We start from the raw sequence: 19,804 nt of genomic DNA, 5'->3' as shown, positions 1-19,804 counted from the left end.
AAGGAGGAGTACCCGACTATAAAACCATGTGTCCTCCCACCCAAGACGTTCAGGGCAAGTCCGAGTACCTACATCCTACTAATTGTGTGGTATTTATTATATCTACGGCTCATAAAACATTATACTGGTGGTCAGCGGGTAGAATGCCTCTTCCAATGGTGGTTATTGGGTAGAATGCCCTCCTTACAGATAGCTAAAAAGATCCTTGGTGACAGTGATTAATCGGAAAGGAAAAATTGTTCATTGCTCAAGGAACCCCAAGCATCCTCTGAAGGAGCCTTAGGGTTCCACTGCAACCTGGTTGAGAAAGGCCGAGTTAGATGTTAACTACCAAAACTTAAAGTACTAGGTTGGGTTCCCCCAAAGACGGACTCCATTGTAGTGGCAAAACCTGACCATAGGGCCATGTGCCCTCCCACCCAAGACTTTCAGGGCAAGTCTGAGACTTACACCCTACCAATTGTGAACGGATTATTATATCTACAGCTCACAGTACATTATCCTGGTGGTCAGTGGGTAGAATGCTTCTTCCAATGGTGGTTATTGGGTAGAATGCCCTCCTTACAGATAGCTAAAAAGATCCTTGTGACAGTGATTAATCGGAAAGGCAAAATGGTTTATTGCTCAAGGAACCCCAAGCATCCTCTGAAGGAGCCTTAAGGTTCCAATGCACCCTGGTTGAGAAAGGCCAAGTGAGATGGCAACTATCAAATCGAAATTGGCCAAATCAAGCCAACGTAGTGTGGAGGTCCCCTTTAATACCCCTCCTTCCCAAGTCTTCTGTCCTCTGTGTAAGCAAGGGAGTCCGCCAAGTGACAGCGCCGGCCGCCATAGTTGGCACTCAGCAGGCACGCTGATTATACTGTTAGCACGAAGAGCCGTCTTTAAACAGACATGTAATCAAAGCCGGGGACAACCGCGAAGAACGAGATCCATTTACCAGACTTGACCTGCTGCTGAGAGGGGTCTAAATTAGGAACGGGGACAGGAAAGGGCACAGGATAAAACTCAGAACTGGAAATGAACGATAAGAATATAAAAAAAAAAAATAAGTATCTAAGATAAAGCTCACAATACAACCAGAGAATACATTTCTATATCAACATGCAGCTATAAGCAGAACTATCCCAACACAGAGAAGTACAGTATATATCTGCTCATTACATCTGCAAGATTGGCTTCCAGTCTACTAGTTCCATTGGCAGCCATGGGCTCCTTGGTTCGAATCTCAGCCAGGCCACTATCTGCATGGAGTTTGCATGTTCTCCCCATGCTTGTGTGGGTGTGCTCTAGGTCAGTAGTTCTCAACCTGGGGAGTCAGGACCCCCCAGGGGTTGAATGAAGATTTGCCAGGGGTCACTGAATCTTGGGCTGTTCCTGAAGCCCGTACTGCTCTCCCAGCCTTTTTGCAGCCACCCAGCTGTTCCAGGAGCCCGCGGCCAGCAAGCTGGGCTGTTCCTGGAGCCCGCAGCCGGCCAGCTGGGCTGTTTCTGAAGCCTGTGGCCACCCACTTAGCCTTTTCGCAGCCCCCCCAATAAGTTCACGGCATGGCAGAGACTAGAGGTCAGCTGACTGGTGAGGAATGGGAAGTGGGTGGGGCTGGAGGAGACCCTATCTCCTGATTTCGGCATTGGTGTCATGGCTACGAGACACCACAAAGTTGTAGACACAACACACATAGTTGCCATTAAAAGTCCCCACTACAGTTCTCAGATCAGCAGATGACCTTGATCAACCACCCAAGTTGGCTGATCAGAACTTTCCCCAGCACTGCCACTCATCCCAACTACCCGCCAGCACTGCCACTAATCCCATTCCCCCCACCAAGGAGTAAGAAAAGGAATACAAATAGAGAATACATGGAAGGGAGAGGAAAAGAGGGGAAGAAACAAAGAAAAAAAAAAAAAAAGGAGAAAAAGAATAAGAGAAAGAAGAAAGATGGCTTTGGGAGGGGGGGGGGCAAGAAATTAGGAGAGAGCTAAAAGGGAAAGAAAGGAGTACAAATAGAAAGAGTGGTAGATCCTAATATGCTGACAACCCACGCTACGAAAATAATTTTACTGTTAGGGGTCCCCACAACTTGGGAAATGTTATCAAGGGGCCACGGCACTAGAAGGTTGAGAACCACTGCTCTAGGTTCTTCCATCTCCTTCCATACTCCAAAGACTAGCTGGTGGGTTAATTGGCTTGTACTAATTTAGCCCTAGTATGTGTACAGATTGGCTATATACACACAGGTGTCATCCCATTTTCCATCCTGGTCCCAAGCCCCTACTTCATAAAAAAATTATATAAAAATTAGCATGAAAAAAGCTCTCAAGCAAATCAGACATGGCGTCCAGAGAGCTGTCCTATGGGATCACTGAGAAACCGATATACACACACACACACACAGACAGATCAGGCCTTCATAAGTCACACAAGGGAGAGTTATCCTACTTCTCAAGCATACAGAAGATGTACAACCTGATGGATAATCACGTGAAGTATAAAAAGGATTTTCCCGTGTTGGGACTCCCATTCCTACCTCCACCTGAGTCTCCAGTAGGCTGGCCTTTATGGATACCAGACCATCGAAACCCTCGTCTGGAAAGCGGAGACCTTCCACAAAGAACTCCAGTTCTCGAGTCCCCGTGTAGCGGGTCTTGTAGAATAACTTCTGCCTGCCCAGGACGTGCGTGTACACTTTACCTGCAGAGGAAGAGAGAGTCACAGGCGTCAGGGTGGAGCACACATGTAATGGCACTAATGGTAAACCACACCACTAGACCTCATCCCGTCACTCCTCTGCCTTCTTATATTTTAATTTAAAGCAACCCCTAAAGGCAATGGTTCTCAACCAACCAGTTGTGTCCTCCCTCCTTCTAGGTCTCCAGATCCTTGCCGACCTTAAATAGTGCCTCCAAGATCCCATAGTGCCATCCAACCCCCAACTTCTCAAGAGTTCCCAGGCCCCCTGAGAGCCCTCAGTCCCCACAGAGCTTGCCAGCTTCCCACAGTGCCCCTTCAGTCTTCCACATTGCCCCTGCAAAATCCACAGCCTTTTGGAGCGAACCGTAACCCCCTCCAGAGACCCCATCCCACACAGCTGGCCCCAGCTCCTGCCAGAAACATCTGCCCCAACAGGGCCACCAAGTCTCCTGCAGAGTCCCCAAAACCCCTCCAGAACCTTCACCCTCACCAGTGACATCACATCCAGCTCCATTCCCCACAGTTGCCCCCAGCTCCCTCCAGAGACCTGAACCCAAACCAGGGGTTCAGCAGAGTCCCCAAACCCCCTCTAGGACCTTCACCACCAGCTCCCTCCACAGACCTTAACAGGACCAACAAGACTGCTGCAGAGTCACCAAACCCCCTCCAGAACCTTTACCCTCCCTTTCCCACCAGTGACATTCAGCCCCATCCAGGGACCCCACCCTCCACAGTTGCCCCCAGCTCCCTCCAGAGACCTGAACCCCAACAGGGCCACCAAGTTTGCTACATAGTTACATAGTTACATAGTTACATAGTTAGTCAGGTTGAAAAAAGACACAAGTCCATCCAGTTCAACCACAAAAAATAAAAAAACAAAAATAAAAAACACAGTAAAATCCTATACACCCAACTCCATTCCCACAGTTGATCCAGAGGAAGGCAAAAAACCCCAGCAGAGCATGATCCAATTTGCTACAGCAGGGGAAAAAATTCCTTCCTGATCCCCCGAGAGGCAATCGGATTTACCCTGGATCAACTTTACCTACAAATCTTAATACTCAAGTTATATTCTGTACATTTAGGAAAGAATCCAGGCCTTTCTTAAAGCAATCTACTGAGCTGGCCAGAACCACCTCTGGAGGGAGTCTGTTCCACATTTTCACAGCTCTTACTGTGAAGAAACCTTTCCGTATTTGGAGGTGAAATCTCTTTTCCTCTAGACGTAAAGAGTGCCCCCTTGTCCTCAGTGTTGACCGTAAAGTGAATAACTCAACACCAAGTTCACTGTATGGACCTCTTATATATTTGTACATGTTGATCATATCCCCCCTTATTCTCCTCTTCTCAAGAGTGAATAAATTCAGTTCCTCTAATCTTTCCTCATAGCTGAGCTCCTCCATGCCTCTTATCAGTTTGGTTGCCCTTCTCTGCACTTTCTCCAGTTCTCCGATGTCCTTTTTGAGAACTGGTGCCCAAAACTGAACTGCATATTCCAGATGAGGTCTTACTAATGATTTGTACAGGGGCAAAATTATATCTCTGTCTCTGGAGTCCATACCTCTCTTAATACAAGAAAGGACTTTGCTCGCTTTGGAAACCGCAGCTTGGCATTGCATGCCATTATTGAGCTTATGATCAACTAAAACCCCCAGATCCTTCTCCACTACAGATCCCCCCAGTTGTACTCCCCCTAGTATGTATGATGCATGCATATTCTTAGCCCCCAAGTGCATAACTTTACATTTATCTACATTAAACAGAATCACCAAAGCCCCTGCAGAACCTTCATTCCCCTACAGTGATACCCAGCCCCACCCAGAGACCCCATCCCCCACAGTTGTCCCCCAGCTCTCTCCAGAAACCTCATCCCAAACAAGGCCATCAAGCCTACTGCAGATTTCCCAAACCCCCTCCAAACCCTCATCCCCCACACTGAAACCTAGCCCCTTCCAGAGACTCCATCCTCCACAGTTGTCCCCAGCTCTCTCCAGAAACCTCTTGCCCAACAGGGCTACCATATCTGTTGAAGAGTCTCCTGGGTCCAGGTATCAACAAGGTTGAGAACCACTGCTCTATAGTACACAAAACATATATTGAAAATGCCAACAAAAATGGAAATTATTAACCAGATAAAAACGTAGCTGCGAAAGAACTGACCATGCAAGGGTCAGCCCACCCAAAATTAATCATATCATTTAAACCACCAGATAGTTTCTTACCCTTCTCAGGGACACTACGAGATATGCTGACCAGAAGACAAATGGTTAATAAGCCGGCATTAGAGATCCGATACCTCCTGTTTAGTCTAATGTAGTTTCCCTAAGCCGAGGCTTTTGCGGGTAATACACAATGTACTAATAGTTCATTACATCGGATTCTGCCACAGGCGCGATTTTGATAATGGACCGCCTAATATACATTCCTGACCAAAGGTCTCCTTACACGCCAGGCAAGCCTTATGTTGTAACAATATCGGGTGTCTGCTGCCGTAATGATGAAATGTTTGCAGGCTCTCGAGGTGGATCAGGTTTAGAGGGTTCGGCATTTGAGGAGAAGCCGCTTCAAGAGGCTGAAAATTTGTCATCGTCAGCGGGGCAATTTGTGTGTCAGACAGAGAGGGCAGCTGAGTCTAGACCACTTATACATACAGAGCTTCTGATTTCAGATCTCATGCGTAACGTGACCGCATGGAGGCCAATGGAAAGATCAACGAGTTACAAAAACGTTACCGATTGAATCTGTATGTTTTGTAAGCCTTCCCCCTCCCCACCTCCATCAGTGAGCCTTCCCCTCCCCACCTCCATCAGTGAGCCTTCCCCTCCCCACCTCCATCAGTGAGCCTTCCCCACCTCACCTCCATCAATGAGCCTTCCCCACCTCACCTCCATCAATGAGCCTTCCCCACCTCACCTCCATCAATGAGCCTTCCCCACCTCACCTCCATCGATGAGCCTTCCCCACCTCACCAATGAGCCTTCCCCACCTCACCGCCATCAATGAGCCTTCCCCACCTCAATCAGTGAGCCTTCCCTTCCCCACCTCCATCAGTGAGCCTTAACTTTCCACCTCTATCAATGAGCCTTGGCTGCCCATGACCCTGTCACTGGTTGGCCAGTTTCCTTCCTTGGACCACTTTTGGTCGGTCCTGACCCCTGCAGACCGGGATCTGCACAAGGGTCAGGCAACTAGCATTTCCAGTCGAGGGCAGAAAAAAAAAGGAATTGTTGGAATGTCTTGATGTGACGTACTGTGAAGATAGAAGACACCCAGGCTCTGTGCATCCGTGGCGGAGACGTGAAGCATCAGCTGATACCCCGTAGGCAGTTTCTCGGGCCCCTGAATTCTGAGGACCATCTTGGACATGTCCAGGAGATCTGCGGATACAGATAGGGTCAGAGCTCGCTCCTGGATAAAGCGGAAAAGGGGAAATGAGGAGATCCGCCAATTACCTGTCTTGGAGAGCGAGATATTATCATCCCCGTCCACCGTGCGGGAAAACAGGCTGTCCTTGTCACAGTTCACCAGCAGGATGGCCCCCTGACCGTTGGGGCCCCACGTCCACGAGGCCTAACCAGGAGAAGAGCAGAGCACTTCATTAAACACTATCTGGCTACATCAGAAGATCCAGCTATATGATAACACCACCCATGATGTATCTAGGTTTTGTACATTATTTATGGCGCCCTTCAAGCGTGAAAATTGTACTCAGCCATCACCAAAAAAGCATCTATGCCGAGATCACTAAGAATTGTGAGGAACATCCTGCAAAACATAACTATACCCTAAATGTAAAGATCAGTATTTTCTCAAAGCCAAGAGCAGAATTTATAGAATGATGGTGTTACCATATCTACACCAGAGTGCGCCCAACAGAGTTCCTCAGGAGTAGGGACGAGCTTCGTGTTAGAGTCAAACCCATTTTCGACTCGAACATCGTATGTTCGACTGTTCGTCTAATTACGAATGTTATGGGCCGTTCGCGCCAAATTCGAGCGGCGCATCACAGCCCATATTTCAGTACGGCATCGCTGGCTGATGATTGGCCAAGCATGCACTATGACCCGCATGCTTGGCCAATCACAGCTTGCCAAAAACGGAGAGAGCCATAATTGGCCAAAGCCAGGGTACACACGTGGAGGATTTCCGACAGGAAAAGTTCCCCTCGGAAATCTGAAAACCTGCTCGGTCAGCCTTCCCCCTACACACGAGAGGTTTTCCCGACATTAAAACTGCAATGGATCTTTGGTCGGGAATCCCAGCTGTGCGTTTTTTCCATAGGAAAACTGCCAAAAAACGCAGAGCAAAAGTCCGTCGGTTCTCCAGGTGGGGAAAAAAAGCGCTGGTTCTCTTTTTTTGTCCGGCGGCTTTTGGGCAGTTTTCCCGTCGGGAAAACCGGCAGTGTGTACGAGGCTTTAGAAGTAAAAAGGTTGAGAGATGCTGACCTAAACAATAAACTAATCTAAAAATCAAATGAATAGCTACAATGTATCACCACAGTGGTGAAATCAAACAAGGCGTTATGAAATTAGCCAGAAATTTTTAAAAAAAAAAAAAAAAAAAAAAAAAAAAAAAAAGAGAAAAAAATGTAGCTGGTGACCCCAAATTGGACCTTAAAATTATTTTTTGGTATCGGCGTCAGTCCTGACGGCTCCTAGAAGTGTGGGGATAATTATAGGTAGTACAACGCAGCCATTCTGTTCAAATGTCATCTTTAATTCATCAATGATGTGAGGACCCGTCAAAGCACATTTTACCTTATGTGGATTATTCTTCTCTACCACTCCATCGCGGTCAGCGTCAACATCCAGCGAAATCCCTGCCAGACAAAAACAGCACAAGACACAAAAATGTCAGAAGGATGAAAACAAAATGAGAGCTGATGGGGGCGACACACAGCCTGACCTGAGCATGAGGACCATATAAATATAGAATACAACATAATAGAACAGCATTACATAGGATTAAAGATAATGCAATAAAACCGATAAAAACAAAAACAAAAAAAAAACATAAAAAACACACACAGAGAATATATCAAAAATAAACTTTAATGTAAAGACAAGTTTTGCATTTGACTACATATTCCAATCCTAGGTTGATTCTAATATTTCCTAAAGAAGATTTAAAAATGGTTTTCTTCACTCATATTATGTTTACTTATCCTTTTTTTTTTTTTTTTTATTGGGAACAAAAGCGGTATATAAGAAATAATGTTTAAATTTAATCTCAAAATTGTTTTTGCAGGACTCTATTAGTCCTAGGAAGAAAAATAAGAAAGGGGGAAAAAGGAAGGAAGGAAGGAAGGAAGGAAGGAAGGAGGAGAGGGGGAAAAAGGAAAGGGGAAAAACAAAAAAACAAAAAGGAGGAAAGGGGAAAAACAAAAAAGGAGGAAAGGGGAAAAACAAAAAACAAAAAAGGAGGAAAGGGGAAAAAAAAAAGAAAAAAGGAGGAAAGGGAAAAAAAAAAAAAAAAAGGAGAAAAGGGAAAAAAAAAAAAGAAGAAAAAAGGAGGAAAGGGGAAAAAAAAAAGAAGAAAAAAGGAGGAAAAAGGAGGAAAGGGGGAAAAAAGATAAAAGGGGGAAAAAAAGATAAAAGGGGGAAAAAAAGATAAAAGGGGGAAAAAAAGATAAAAGGGGGAAAAAAAGATAAAAGGGGGAAAAAAGATTAAAGGGGGAAAAAAGATAAAAAGGGGGACAAAGATAAAAAGGGGGAACAAAGATAAAAAGGGGGAACAAAGATAAAAGGGGGAACAAAGATAAAAGGGGGAACAAAGATAAAAGGAAGAAAAGGGGGGAAAAAAAGGAGGAAAAAAAGGTGGAAAGGAGGAAAAAAAGGTGGAAAGGAGGAAAAAAGGTGGAAAGGAGGAAAAAAGCGAGGAAAAAGAAGGGAGAAGGGGAGGAAAAAGAAGGGAGAAGGGGAGGAAAAAGAAGGGAGAAGGGAGGAAGGAAGGAAGGAAGGAAGGAAGGAAGGAAGGAAGGAAGGAAGGAAGGAAGGAAGGAAGGAAGAAGAAAAAAAAGAAAAAAAAAAAGAAGAATAACCTTTACTTAAATCTAAAATCAATCTTACCCCAACAATAACGTTATTTGTAGATCTAGTTTGGATTTTAAACTACAATTCAGGTAAACAATAATCATCATGAAGTGAGTAGCCACCTCGATTGTCTATTCTATAGTCCTCGGACTGGAGCTGTGACCCCAATGGCATAGGTCATAGAGGTCATAGGAGGTTCCAATGGTCTGGACTGAAAGTTTATCATAGGGGTGTAGCGGCAACATTTTAAAGCAGCACCCAGATAACAGATGTAAGGTGGCCGCGTCTCTCAAGGCACTCATGAAGACTCTGAATATCATTTTAAGACTCGCTAGAAACGCAACAGCTGCAACGGGATCTTGACAGCGCGCTCCGGAAGGATGACATCTTTAACAGGACAATAGGCGTTAGATTGCAGCCATGTGGTAATGCAGACCACGGCCTCCAAGAGCTCAATAATCGCCAAAAATAGCACCTAACTTCTGTCATTTTTGACGCTTCTTCGCCGTGACACGCACATGTCCCAGAAGCCGGAGTTCAGGAGAACGTAACGGGTGTCAGGTTATCCGAGACAATCCCAAACCTCCAAGGCTGAGGCTCATCTCAGGTGACGATGGGTGGGGGGGGGGGGGAATTTATCATCTATCCCTCCACAGAGGAAAACTGCAACATCCCAGCACATAAGATTTATGGTTTGGGGGAAGTGAAAGCATATATAGATCTTTATATCACTAGAGGGGTCACCAGCAGGAGGAAGGAGGTCCTGATTCCTCTATATAGATCTTTCTATCACTAGAGGGGTCACCAGCAGGAGGAAGGAGGTCCCGATTCCTCTATATAGATCTTTATATCACTAGAGGGGTCACCAGCAGGAGGAAGGAGGTCCTGATTCCTCTATATAAATCTTTATATCACTAGAGGGATCACCAGCAGGAGGAAGGAGGTCCCGATTCCTCTATATAGATCTTTATATCACTAGAGGGGTCACCAGCAGGAGGAAGGAGGTCCCGATTCCTCTATATAGATCTTTATATCACTAGAGGGGTCACCAGCAGGAGGAAGGAGGTCCCGATTCCTCTATATAGATCTTTATATCACTAGAGGGGTCACCAGCAGGAGGAAGGAGGTCCCGATTCCTCTATATAGATCTTTATATCACTAGAGGGGTCACCAGCAGGAGGAAGGGGGTCCTGATCCCTCTATATAGATCTTTAGTGAGACCTCATTTAGAACATGGTGTCCAGTTCTGGAGACTTCACTTACATAAAGATATGGATGAGATCGAACAAAGTCCAGAGACGGGCAACAAAAATGATAAAGTCTGATGGATAAAACATATCAGAAGAGACTTCAGGAACTTCATATGTACAGTCTGGAGGAAAGAAGGGAAAGGATGGACATGTCTGAAGCCTTTAAATCCATGAAGGGGGTGAATAAGGTTCAGGGGGGCAGAGTTTTCAGTATGAAGCCAAGATCAAGAACACAAAGACGTGACCTCAAACTAGCAAAGGGGAAAGTACAAATATAACCTTAGAGAGTAATATTTTGGGGAAAGCGTAGAGAGCCAATAAAAAGGGGATGATAAACTCCAAACCTGCTGCATTAATCAATGGCCAACATGGTACTGATCTCTACTACCAACATTCTTGGGACATACACAGATCTATGATCCAGAGGAAAAGGAAGGTGACCTTGATCCAGGCTTGCCGTAAATTCCCTGCAGTTATGTACCCACCACCTTACAGTGAACCATAAATCAACCAGAAGTGCACTGTCACAGCCGACCAGGAATATCCCCGGGAATCTCTGTCCTGATAGAATGTAGAGGGGGTGTGCACTGTATGACATAAGACATATATCTCAGAAGGGACCTCACTGACCCGGGGGGGGGGGGGGCGGCATAATAAATAGAATACGAACAGAGATCTTTATACTGTTGCCCCCGGCTGGACAACCTTTGTGCTTCTCAGCAATTCCCCTCCAATTCCAATCCATCCATCAACCCATTCACCAACTGATCCATCGATCCCTTCACCAACCTACCCATCAACCCATTCACCAACCATCTATCCCTTCACCAACCTATTCACCAACCTACCCATCAATCCATTCACCAATCCCTCCACCAACCTAGCCATCAACCCATTCACCAGCCGATCCATCTATCCCTTCACCAATCCATCCGCCAACCTATCCACCAACGTACCCATCAATCCATCCACATTTCCACCAACCCACCCCTCTATCCCTTCACCAATCCATCCATCAACCTACCCATCAACCCATTCACCAATACATTTATCCACCAACCCACCCCTCTATCCCTTCACCAATCCATTCACCAATCCCTCCATTAACCTACCCATCAACCCATTCACCAACCTATCCACCAACCTACCCATCTAACCATTCACCAATTCAGCCAACGGATCCATCTGCCAACTTAAGCCATTTACCAACCTATCCACCAACCTACCCATCAATCCATTCACCAACCTATCCAGCAACCTACCCATCAATCCATCCACCAATCCCTCCACCAACCTACCCATCAACCCATTCACCAATCCCTCCACCAACCTACCCATCAACCCATTTACCAACCTATCCACCAACCTACCCATCAACCCATTTACCAATCCATCCCTTCACCAATCCATCCACCAACCCACCCACACATCTATCCCTTCACCAACCTATCCACCAATCCATCCACCAACCTATTCACCAACCGATCCATCTATTCCTTCACCAATCCATCCACCAACCTATCCATTAATCCATTCACCAACCTACCGACCAACCTACCCATCCACCAACCCACTTATCCCTTCACCAACCTACAATTCAACCCATTCACTAACATATCCACCGACGTAGCCATCAACCCATTCACCAACCGATCCATCAAAGTACCCATTCATTTATCCACAAGCTACCCATGAATCCATTCACTAATCCCTCACCAACCTACCCATCAACTCATTTACCAATCCATCCACCAACCCACCCATCTATTCCTTCACCAATCCATCCACCAACCTACCCATCAATCCATTCACCAATCCATCCACCCACCCAATTATACCTTCACCAATCCATCCACCGAGCTACCCATCAATCCATTAACCAATCCCTCCATTAACCTACCCATCAACCCATTCACCAACCTATCCACCAAGCTACCCATCAATCCAACCACCAAGCTACCCATCATTCCATCCACCAAGCTACCCATCATTCCATCCACCAATCCCTCACCAACCAACCCATTCACCAATCCCTCATAAACCTACCCATCGACCCATCCACCAACCTATCCATCCATCTTGTTCAATAACATTTTTATTTAAAAAAAGCATTAAAGACTGAAGTGTACAGTTTATACAGGTAGCAGAGAACAAATAAACGTGTAAAAAGAAGCCAATAAAAGGGGATGATTAACTCCAAACCTGCTGCATTAATCAATGGCCAACATGGTACTGATCTCTACCACCAACATTCATGGGACATACACAGATCTATAATCCAGAGGAAAAGGCAGGTGACCTTGATCCAGGCTTGCCGTGAATTCCCTGCAGTTATGTTCCCACACCGGTGCCTTACAGTGAACCATCAATCAACCAGAACTGCACTGTCACAGCCGACCAGGAATATCCCCGGGACTCTCTGTCCTGATAGAATGTAGAGGAGGGTGTGCATTGCATGACATAAGACATATATCTCAGAAGGGACCTCACTGACCCGGGGGGGGGGGGGGGGGGGGGCATAATAAATAGAATACGAACAGAGATCTTTATTCTGTTGCCCCCGGCTGGACTACCTCTGTTTCTCAGCAATTCCCCTCCAATTCCAATCCATGGGGGGGGCATGACAAATAGAATACGTACAAAGTTCTGCCCGATTTTTATACTGTTGACCCCGGCTGGACTACCTCTGTGCTTCTCAGCAATTCCCCTCTATCATCCAAGCAGAGGTGAGCTAGTAAAGTGGAATGCTTTATCACGAGGTAGTAATGGAAACATCAATAAAAAAAGAAAGAAAAAAAAAAGGGGGGGGGGGGGTTTTATTGCAACCCAAGTCCAATGAAAGCATCAAACCAAAGGTCTAGGAGTCCAAACTGTTTTAATATTGGTATGTAGCAAACAATATATAATATATCTAAAGGCTCTCCCTTACTTGAGGGCTATAAAAACAAATACAGAGATGACCGCCAAAAGAAGAATTGCCATATAGCTTCAATTCATGTTAAAACCATTCTTGTATCTGTTTTATAGCCCTAAAGTACAGGGAGATCTTTGAGCCCCTAAAACGCGTTGGCCGTTTTAGGTTTCTTTCTTGTTGTGATGAACCAATACCAATTTTACAAGATCTTGACCTGATTTAGTGCTCTTAATTTTGGGACCTCACTTGAAGAGATATCCTATTTTTGTTAAGAGTAGACCCACCGGAGGCACTGCACCCAGTTTTAATTCATCAACTCATCCATCCATCTGCCCACCCATCAACTCATCCATCCATCTGCCCACCCATCAACTCATCCATCCATCAACTCATCCATCCATCTGCCCATCCATCAACTCATCCATCCATCTACCCACCCATCAACTCATCCATCCATCTGCCCACCCATCAACTCATCCATCCATCAACTCATCCATCCATCTGCCCATCCATCAACTCATCCATCCATCTACCCACCCATCAACTCATCCATCTACCCATGCATCAATCAACCCATAAACCCACCCAACTACCTACCCATCAACTCATCCATCTACCCACCCATCAACTAATCCACCTACCCATGCATCAATCAACTCATCTACCCACCCATCTGCCTATGAATCAACACACCCATCTACCCACCCATCAACTCATCCATCTACTCACCCACCTTCCCATGCATCAATCAACCCATATACCCACCCATCAACTCATCCATCTACCCATGCATCAATCAACCCATATACCCACCCAACTACCTACCCATCAACTCATCCATCTACCCACACATCAACTAATCCACCTACCCATGCATCAATCAACTCATCTACCCACCCATCTGCCTATGAATCAACACACCCAACTACCCACCCATCAACTCATCCATCTACTCACCCACCTACCCATGCATCAATCAACCCATATACCCACCCATTCATCTACCCATGCATCAATCAACCCATATACCCACCCAACTACCCACCCATCAACTCATCCATCTACCCACCCATGCATCAATCAACCCATCTACCCACCCATCAACTCATCCACCTACCAATGCATCAACCAACCCACCCCTCAGCTCATTCCTCTACCCATGCATTAATCAAACCATCTACCCATCCAACTACCCACCAAGTCACTTATCTACCCATCCATTCTTTTATCTATGATTGAAATTAATCTTGATGAGTTTAGTGAAATGAGTTGATAACTCACCAACTGCTGTGAGGTACACTCCGGATTTATCCACTGGAGCGTCCGCCCCCTTTCCATAGTAGGCGAAGGTTATCTGGAAAAGACAAAGCAGAAGGAAATCATTGCAGCCTCATCCACCCAGTGTGAAGAGAAGAGATCCGGGTGCAGAACACCACAATCATTTCTTCTCATTTTGCCCTCCTGCACATTTGTCATGTTTTATATATCCCGGAGATCTGCAGATTGTAGGTTTGTGTGGAGATTGAACATCTAGGGGGTCCATGTATAAAAAAAAAAAAAAAATTCACTGTGTCTGGCGTCTGTGTAAAATGAGGAGCATTTCCATGTCCAGGAAGCCTATGTGCTGCGTACAGAAGACCACAGACATGAATAGTGGTGAGCATCTGTATGCAGGGTTACAGTGGTACTACCATACAGAGGCATTGCTAGGTGGGTGCGGGGGGTGCGCACCGCACCTGGGTGACACCCGCCAGAGGGGTGACACCCTTGGATAGCAGCAGCTGCGGTGCCGCTACTGTGAGGGGTCTGAACTAGGGGGGGTGTCTATACTGATGGGATCTGTACTAAAGGGGACTCTACACTGATGGGGCTGTCTGTACTGATGAGGGGGGTCTATACTAACAGAGGGTGGTCTGTACTGAGGGAGGGGGGTCTTTACTTAGTGGGGGGGTCTATACTGATGGAGGGTGGTCTGTACTTAGTGATGGGGATCTATACTGCAGGAGGGGGGTCTGTAGTTAGTGGTGGGGGGGACTATAGTTGGCGGACAGGTGGGGGGGGTGGCACCAATTTTTTTCCGCACCAGGTGACACCAACCCTGGTCACACCACTGCTACCATACACTCACTTATGGTGTATGGACGTATATCCCCCCCCACTCCCCGGAGATGCCAGTGGATCAACCAACCAGATGCCACCCAAAGCTAAACGATCAGTTTAGGGTGAAACTACCCCTTAATTCATGAAGTGGCAATTATATTCAACCAATCAGCTTCCAGCCCATCCTACCTTGCCGTCGTTGATCTCCGCGCTTGCCTGTGTCATGTACAACTCCAACACGGTCTTCCTGGACAGCGGCCACAGCTTCTCTCCATTGACCACCTTCTGATTGGAGGCGTCGCTGTTGAGTATCTCGGTCTCGATGTTCGGGCTGTGCCGCATGCTGAACCACTTGCAGTCCGCCGGAGAGCCGCTGGAGGGAGGAGAGAGAAAGAGGACAGTGAGGTGACCCATCGCCACAAGCAGAGCTCCCGCTGTCAGCGCTTGGAAACGGGTGACGAGATCGGTGAGCATTCACTGTGGAATGTACCATTGGGTCACAGTCTTGGGGGGGGGTGAGGAGGCTGCAGGAAGACACCCACAGAGGGCAGCACTGTGCTGCTTTAGAATTAGAGCTACTGTACATACAGCGCGTTCATTCTGATGTCAGATCTCAATCAGCGAACTTCAGGAACATTCATCACACGGGTGTAAGAAAGAGCCTGTTATTTATTTATTTTGCCTTTCAGCTAAAGACACTTCTGCACTCCAAGACAATAAAAAAACAAATGTGGTGCCTTTGATTTTGGGTCTAATTGCGCGGTCATGCAACAATGTACCCAAATGCCATTTTTATCTCCCCCCCACAAAAAGTGCTCATGCATGGGTGGACAGAGCGGAAAAAGAAGCAGTGGACAATGTCGGCAGCGGACTGGAAAAAATACCAGTTACACTTACGGTAGCTGTTTTTCTGTAAGTCTTACAGGACGGCACCTTGAGAGTAGACTGGCTCCACCTGACAGGAAACACAATCAGAAAGAGGTTTAAAAGCCCCGCCCCTCCCCGTGCAACTCAGTTAGTGATAAAGTAACCACCATTAGAGCACGGGAACCAGTATATAAAAAATACAAACCATATAAATTCCTCAGGGTGGGAAATAGGCCTGCCGTCCTGTAAGACTTACAGAAAAACAGCTACCGTAAGTGTAACTGGTATTTTCTCAAGTCGTCTTCCAGGACGGCACCTTGAGAGATAAGCAAGTAACCCTCAGGCCTACTTTAGGGCGGGACAACTGCCTGCAGGATTCTTCTGCCAAACGTCAAGTCTTGGGGTGACAGAAGTTCCACTCGGTAGTGTTTGAGAAAGGTGTTCTGGCTTGACCACGTTGCTGATCTACAGATTTGTTCCACTGAAACTCCTGCTCTCTCTGCCCAGGAGGTTGCTATAGATCTCGTGGAATGTGCCTTGACTTTAGGTACTGTTTTGCCAGCCTTAATGTATGCTAATGAAATTGCCTGTCTTATCCACCTAGATATAGAGGCTCTAGATGCTTGGCAACCCTTTTTCTGTCATCCAAACAGTGGAAGGTCTTTTCCCTTTCGTTCTGTGGATTTGCGCAAAATGAAGGAAGAATAATTTCTTGTGACCTATGAAATTTCGTTACCAACTTAGGTAGGTACAGGGGATCCTGACTTAGGACTACCCTGTCTTCAAAAAGACAAAAATAAGGCTCTTTGATTGAGAGCGCCTGCATGCCTCCTATTCTTTTGGCCGTGGTGATGGCCAGAAGAAAGGAGAATTTAAATGTCAACAGCCTAACCGGAATGCTGTCTATCGGTTCAAACGGAGGTTTGGATAAATGGTCTAGTACCAAGGTGAGGTCCCAGGGGGGAACCCTGGAGATTTGAATAGGGGATAACCTATCCCTAGCCGACAGGAACCTCTTGATCAGCGGATCCAGGGCCAGCCTCTTGTCTAAAAAGTAGGACAAGGCGGCTACTTGTACTCTTAAGGTTCTTGTGGCTAGTCCTAGATCAACTCCTTCCTGGAGAAATTCCAGGATGACAGATATTTCAGGTAGTGGGACTTGCCTGGCTGCACACCAGCGTGAAAACACCCCCCAGGTCTTAGCATAGATCTTTCTAGTGACCTCCTTATGACTAGCCAAAAGGGTATTTATTACCTTCTCCGAACATCCTCTCCGCTGCAGGTTCCACCTCTCAAGTACCAGGCCGTCAGACTGAAAAAGTCGGGCTCTGGGTGAAAGATCGGTCCCTGCCGCAGAAGGTCCACTCGGACCGGAAGAGGAAGGGGGGGAAGAACTGACCAACGTTCTAACATTGGGAACCAAGCTCTTTTGGGCCACTGGGGAGCGATCAGGATCAGCTTCCCTCGTGAGCGACTCAGTTTCTGTAGGACCCCTGGGATCAGACTCAGGGGAGGGAAGGCATAGGCCAGATGAAATGTCCAGGCCTGGGCCAACGCGTCCACACCCTCCAATCCCTGATCCCGGGAGAAGAATCTTTCTACCTCCTGTTCGCGAAGAGGTCTATTTCTGGGTTGCCGAAACGATGTTGAACCCAGTCGAAGACCTCTCGATTTAATTCCCACTCCCCCTGGAGGATGGGTTGGCGGCTTAGAAAGTCCGCTTCTAGGTTTAAGACTCCCCTGATGTGAATTGCTGAAAGGGAGAGGACTCTCTGTTCTGCCCAACCTAGAATTTCTAAGGACAGCCTTAGGAGAGAACGGGACCTGGTGCCTCCCTGGTGATTTATGAACGCCACCGTGGTTGCGTTGTCGGAGAGAATCTGTATTTCTTGGTTCATGACTCTCTCCTCGAACGCCTCCAAGGCCTTCCCGACCGCTAATAATTCGCGGAAGTTGGAAGAGGACATGCTTTGTTGTCGATCCCAGGTCCCCTGGGCCTGGAGACCCAACATGTGGGCTCCCCACCCCCAGGAGCTGGCATCCGTGGTTATCCTGAGAGGATTTGTCTGGTTCCATGGGAGGCCTTCCTCCAAATTCTGAGGAATGAGCCACCACCCCAGTGTGCATTTTACAGACTCCGGGATGCTGACCCTGGAGTCTAGGGATGAGTCCTTCCCGTCCCAGGAGGAGAGCAGGAAGGCCTGCAGGGTTCTGTAATGAAGCTGGGCCCATGGGACCGCTGGGATGCATGAGGTCATCAGTCCCAGTAACCTCATGATCTGCCTGAGGGAAATTTCTATTGAACCCATGACGGACCTGACCACTGACCCGAGTCTCCGGATCTTGTCCTCTGGAAGGACCAGCTTTTTCTCTACGGAATCTATCAGGAACCCCAGATACATTTTTCTCTGTTCTGGGAGGAGAGAAGATTTTTCTCTGTTTACAATCCATCCCAAAGATTCCAGAGTAGTCAGGACGGTGGCCAGATTCGAGAGAAGAAGCTCTCGGCTGGGGTTGAAAAGCAGTAGGTCGTCCAGGTAGGGGACAAGGGAGATCCCTTTCAGATGTAGAAAGGCGACCACCTCTGCCAGGACCTTCGTGAAAACCCTTGGGCTGGAGGCCAGACCAAAGGGGAGTGCGGTGAACTGCCAGTGCTGAATCCCCTGAGGGGAGGCAATGGCAAATCGGAGGAACCTTTGATGGTCCCTGAAGATTGGGACATGGAGGTAGGCGTCCCTCAAGTCTATGGTTACCATAAAGACTCCTTCTAACAACAGTCCCTTGAGACTGTAAATGTTTTCCATGCGGAACTTCTTGTAGAGGAGAAAGGTATTTAAAGGTTTTAAATTTATGATCAATCGGAATTTCCCCGAAGGTTTGGGCACCATGAAAATATGTGAGTACACCCCCTGACCCTGTTGTCCTGGCGGAACTGGGATTATGATTCCCTGCTGAGCTAGATCTGTCACATTTCCCAGAAGGGCAGCTGCCTTGAGGGGATCTTGGGGTAGATGAGTGAGGAGAAATATTGGGGGGGAAGTTGGCGGAATTCCAATCTGTAACCCTCCCTCACTATTTGCAAAATGTGAGGACTCCGTGTTATACTCTCCCAGGCTGGAAAAAATTGGGAGAGTCTTCCCCCGACTCTTAAGTCACTTGGAGTCCTTACCTGCGGGTTTGGGATCGGGGAAAAGGATACCCCCTTTTTGGCTTATCCTTTCCCGCGATCCAACGTTTATTAAAGGCCGATCTTCGGTCAGAAGGTCGGTTTTTATTCTGGGGGCCTCGAAAAAATCTTCTCCTGTTAGGTCTAGGTTTTGGGGGGAACCGTTTCCCCTTTTCTGAGGCCCTAGTTAGAGCTTGATCAAGTCCTGTCCCAAAGAGAAGCGTACCTTCAAAGGGCAGGGCACATAGATGGGTCTTGGAGGCAAGATCACCTTCCCACGTCTTGAGCCAAACCGCCCTTCGGGCGGCGTTGACGAGAGCACCCGTCTTAGCAGAGGATCGGACTGTTTCAATCGATGCGGCTGCAAGATAGGCTACCGCACTGCCTATGACTGTAAGAGAATCTCTAATTTCTTTAAACTTGGAGGTCTGAGGTACATGCTCCAGAAGTCTGGTTAACCAGGTATCTGCATTCCTAGCGATGCAGGAAGAGGCCAAAGCGGGTCCAAGGGCGGCCGCATTAGCCTCCCAGGCCCTGCGAAGGGAGGTGTCTGCCCGCCTGTCTAAGGAATCCTTTAAGTTCCCTGCATCCTCAAACGAGAGGTCAGACTGCCTGGAGAGTTGGGCTAGAGATGCATCTAGTTTAGGAGTTTTAAACAAAGTATTTTCTAACTCCTCCTTAAAGGGACAGCGCCTCTTCCAGGTCTTGTACCTTAGTCTTTTCAGGCTCAGTCCATTCCCTCAGAACTATATCTTTAAGTGACTGATGGACTGGGATAACCTTT

At 47.1% G+C, this 19,804-nt stretch overlaps 1 protein-coding gene across 1 annotated transcript in view; it reads right to left on the bottom strand.

Annotated features, from left to right (window-relative positions):
• Nucleotides 1-19,804, bottom strand: part of PADI2 (peptidyl arginine deiminase 2) — a 52,882-nt gene that overhangs the window by 18,498 nt on the left and 14,580 nt on the right. Inside the window, exons 2-7 of the mRNA XM_040327051.1 lie at nt 15,177-15,360; nt 14,169-14,241; nt 7,449-7,510; nt 6,144-6,261; nt 5,943-6,068; nt 2,528-2,691 (exon numbers count right to left, since the gene is read on the bottom strand). Of these exons, the coding sequence (XP_040182985.1) occupies nt 2,528-2,691; nt 5,943-6,068; nt 6,144-6,261; nt 7,449-7,510; nt 14,169-14,241; nt 15,177-15,360 (727 nt within the window). The remainder of the gene's footprint in view (nt 1-2,527; nt 2,692-5,942; nt 6,069-6,143; nt 6,262-7,448; nt 7,511-14,168; nt 14,242-15,176; nt 15,361-19,804) is intronic.

The sequence above is a fragment of the Rana temporaria genome, chromosome 10, assembly GCF_905171775.1.
Source record: "Rana temporaria chromosome 10, aRanTem1.1, whole genome shotgun sequence".
Taxonomy (NCBI): domain Eukaryota; kingdom Metazoa; phylum Chordata; class Amphibia; order Anura; family Ranidae; genus Rana; species Rana temporaria.
Note: the sequence above shows the minus strand (reverse complement) of the source record. Positions and strands in the feature narration are given on the sequence as shown.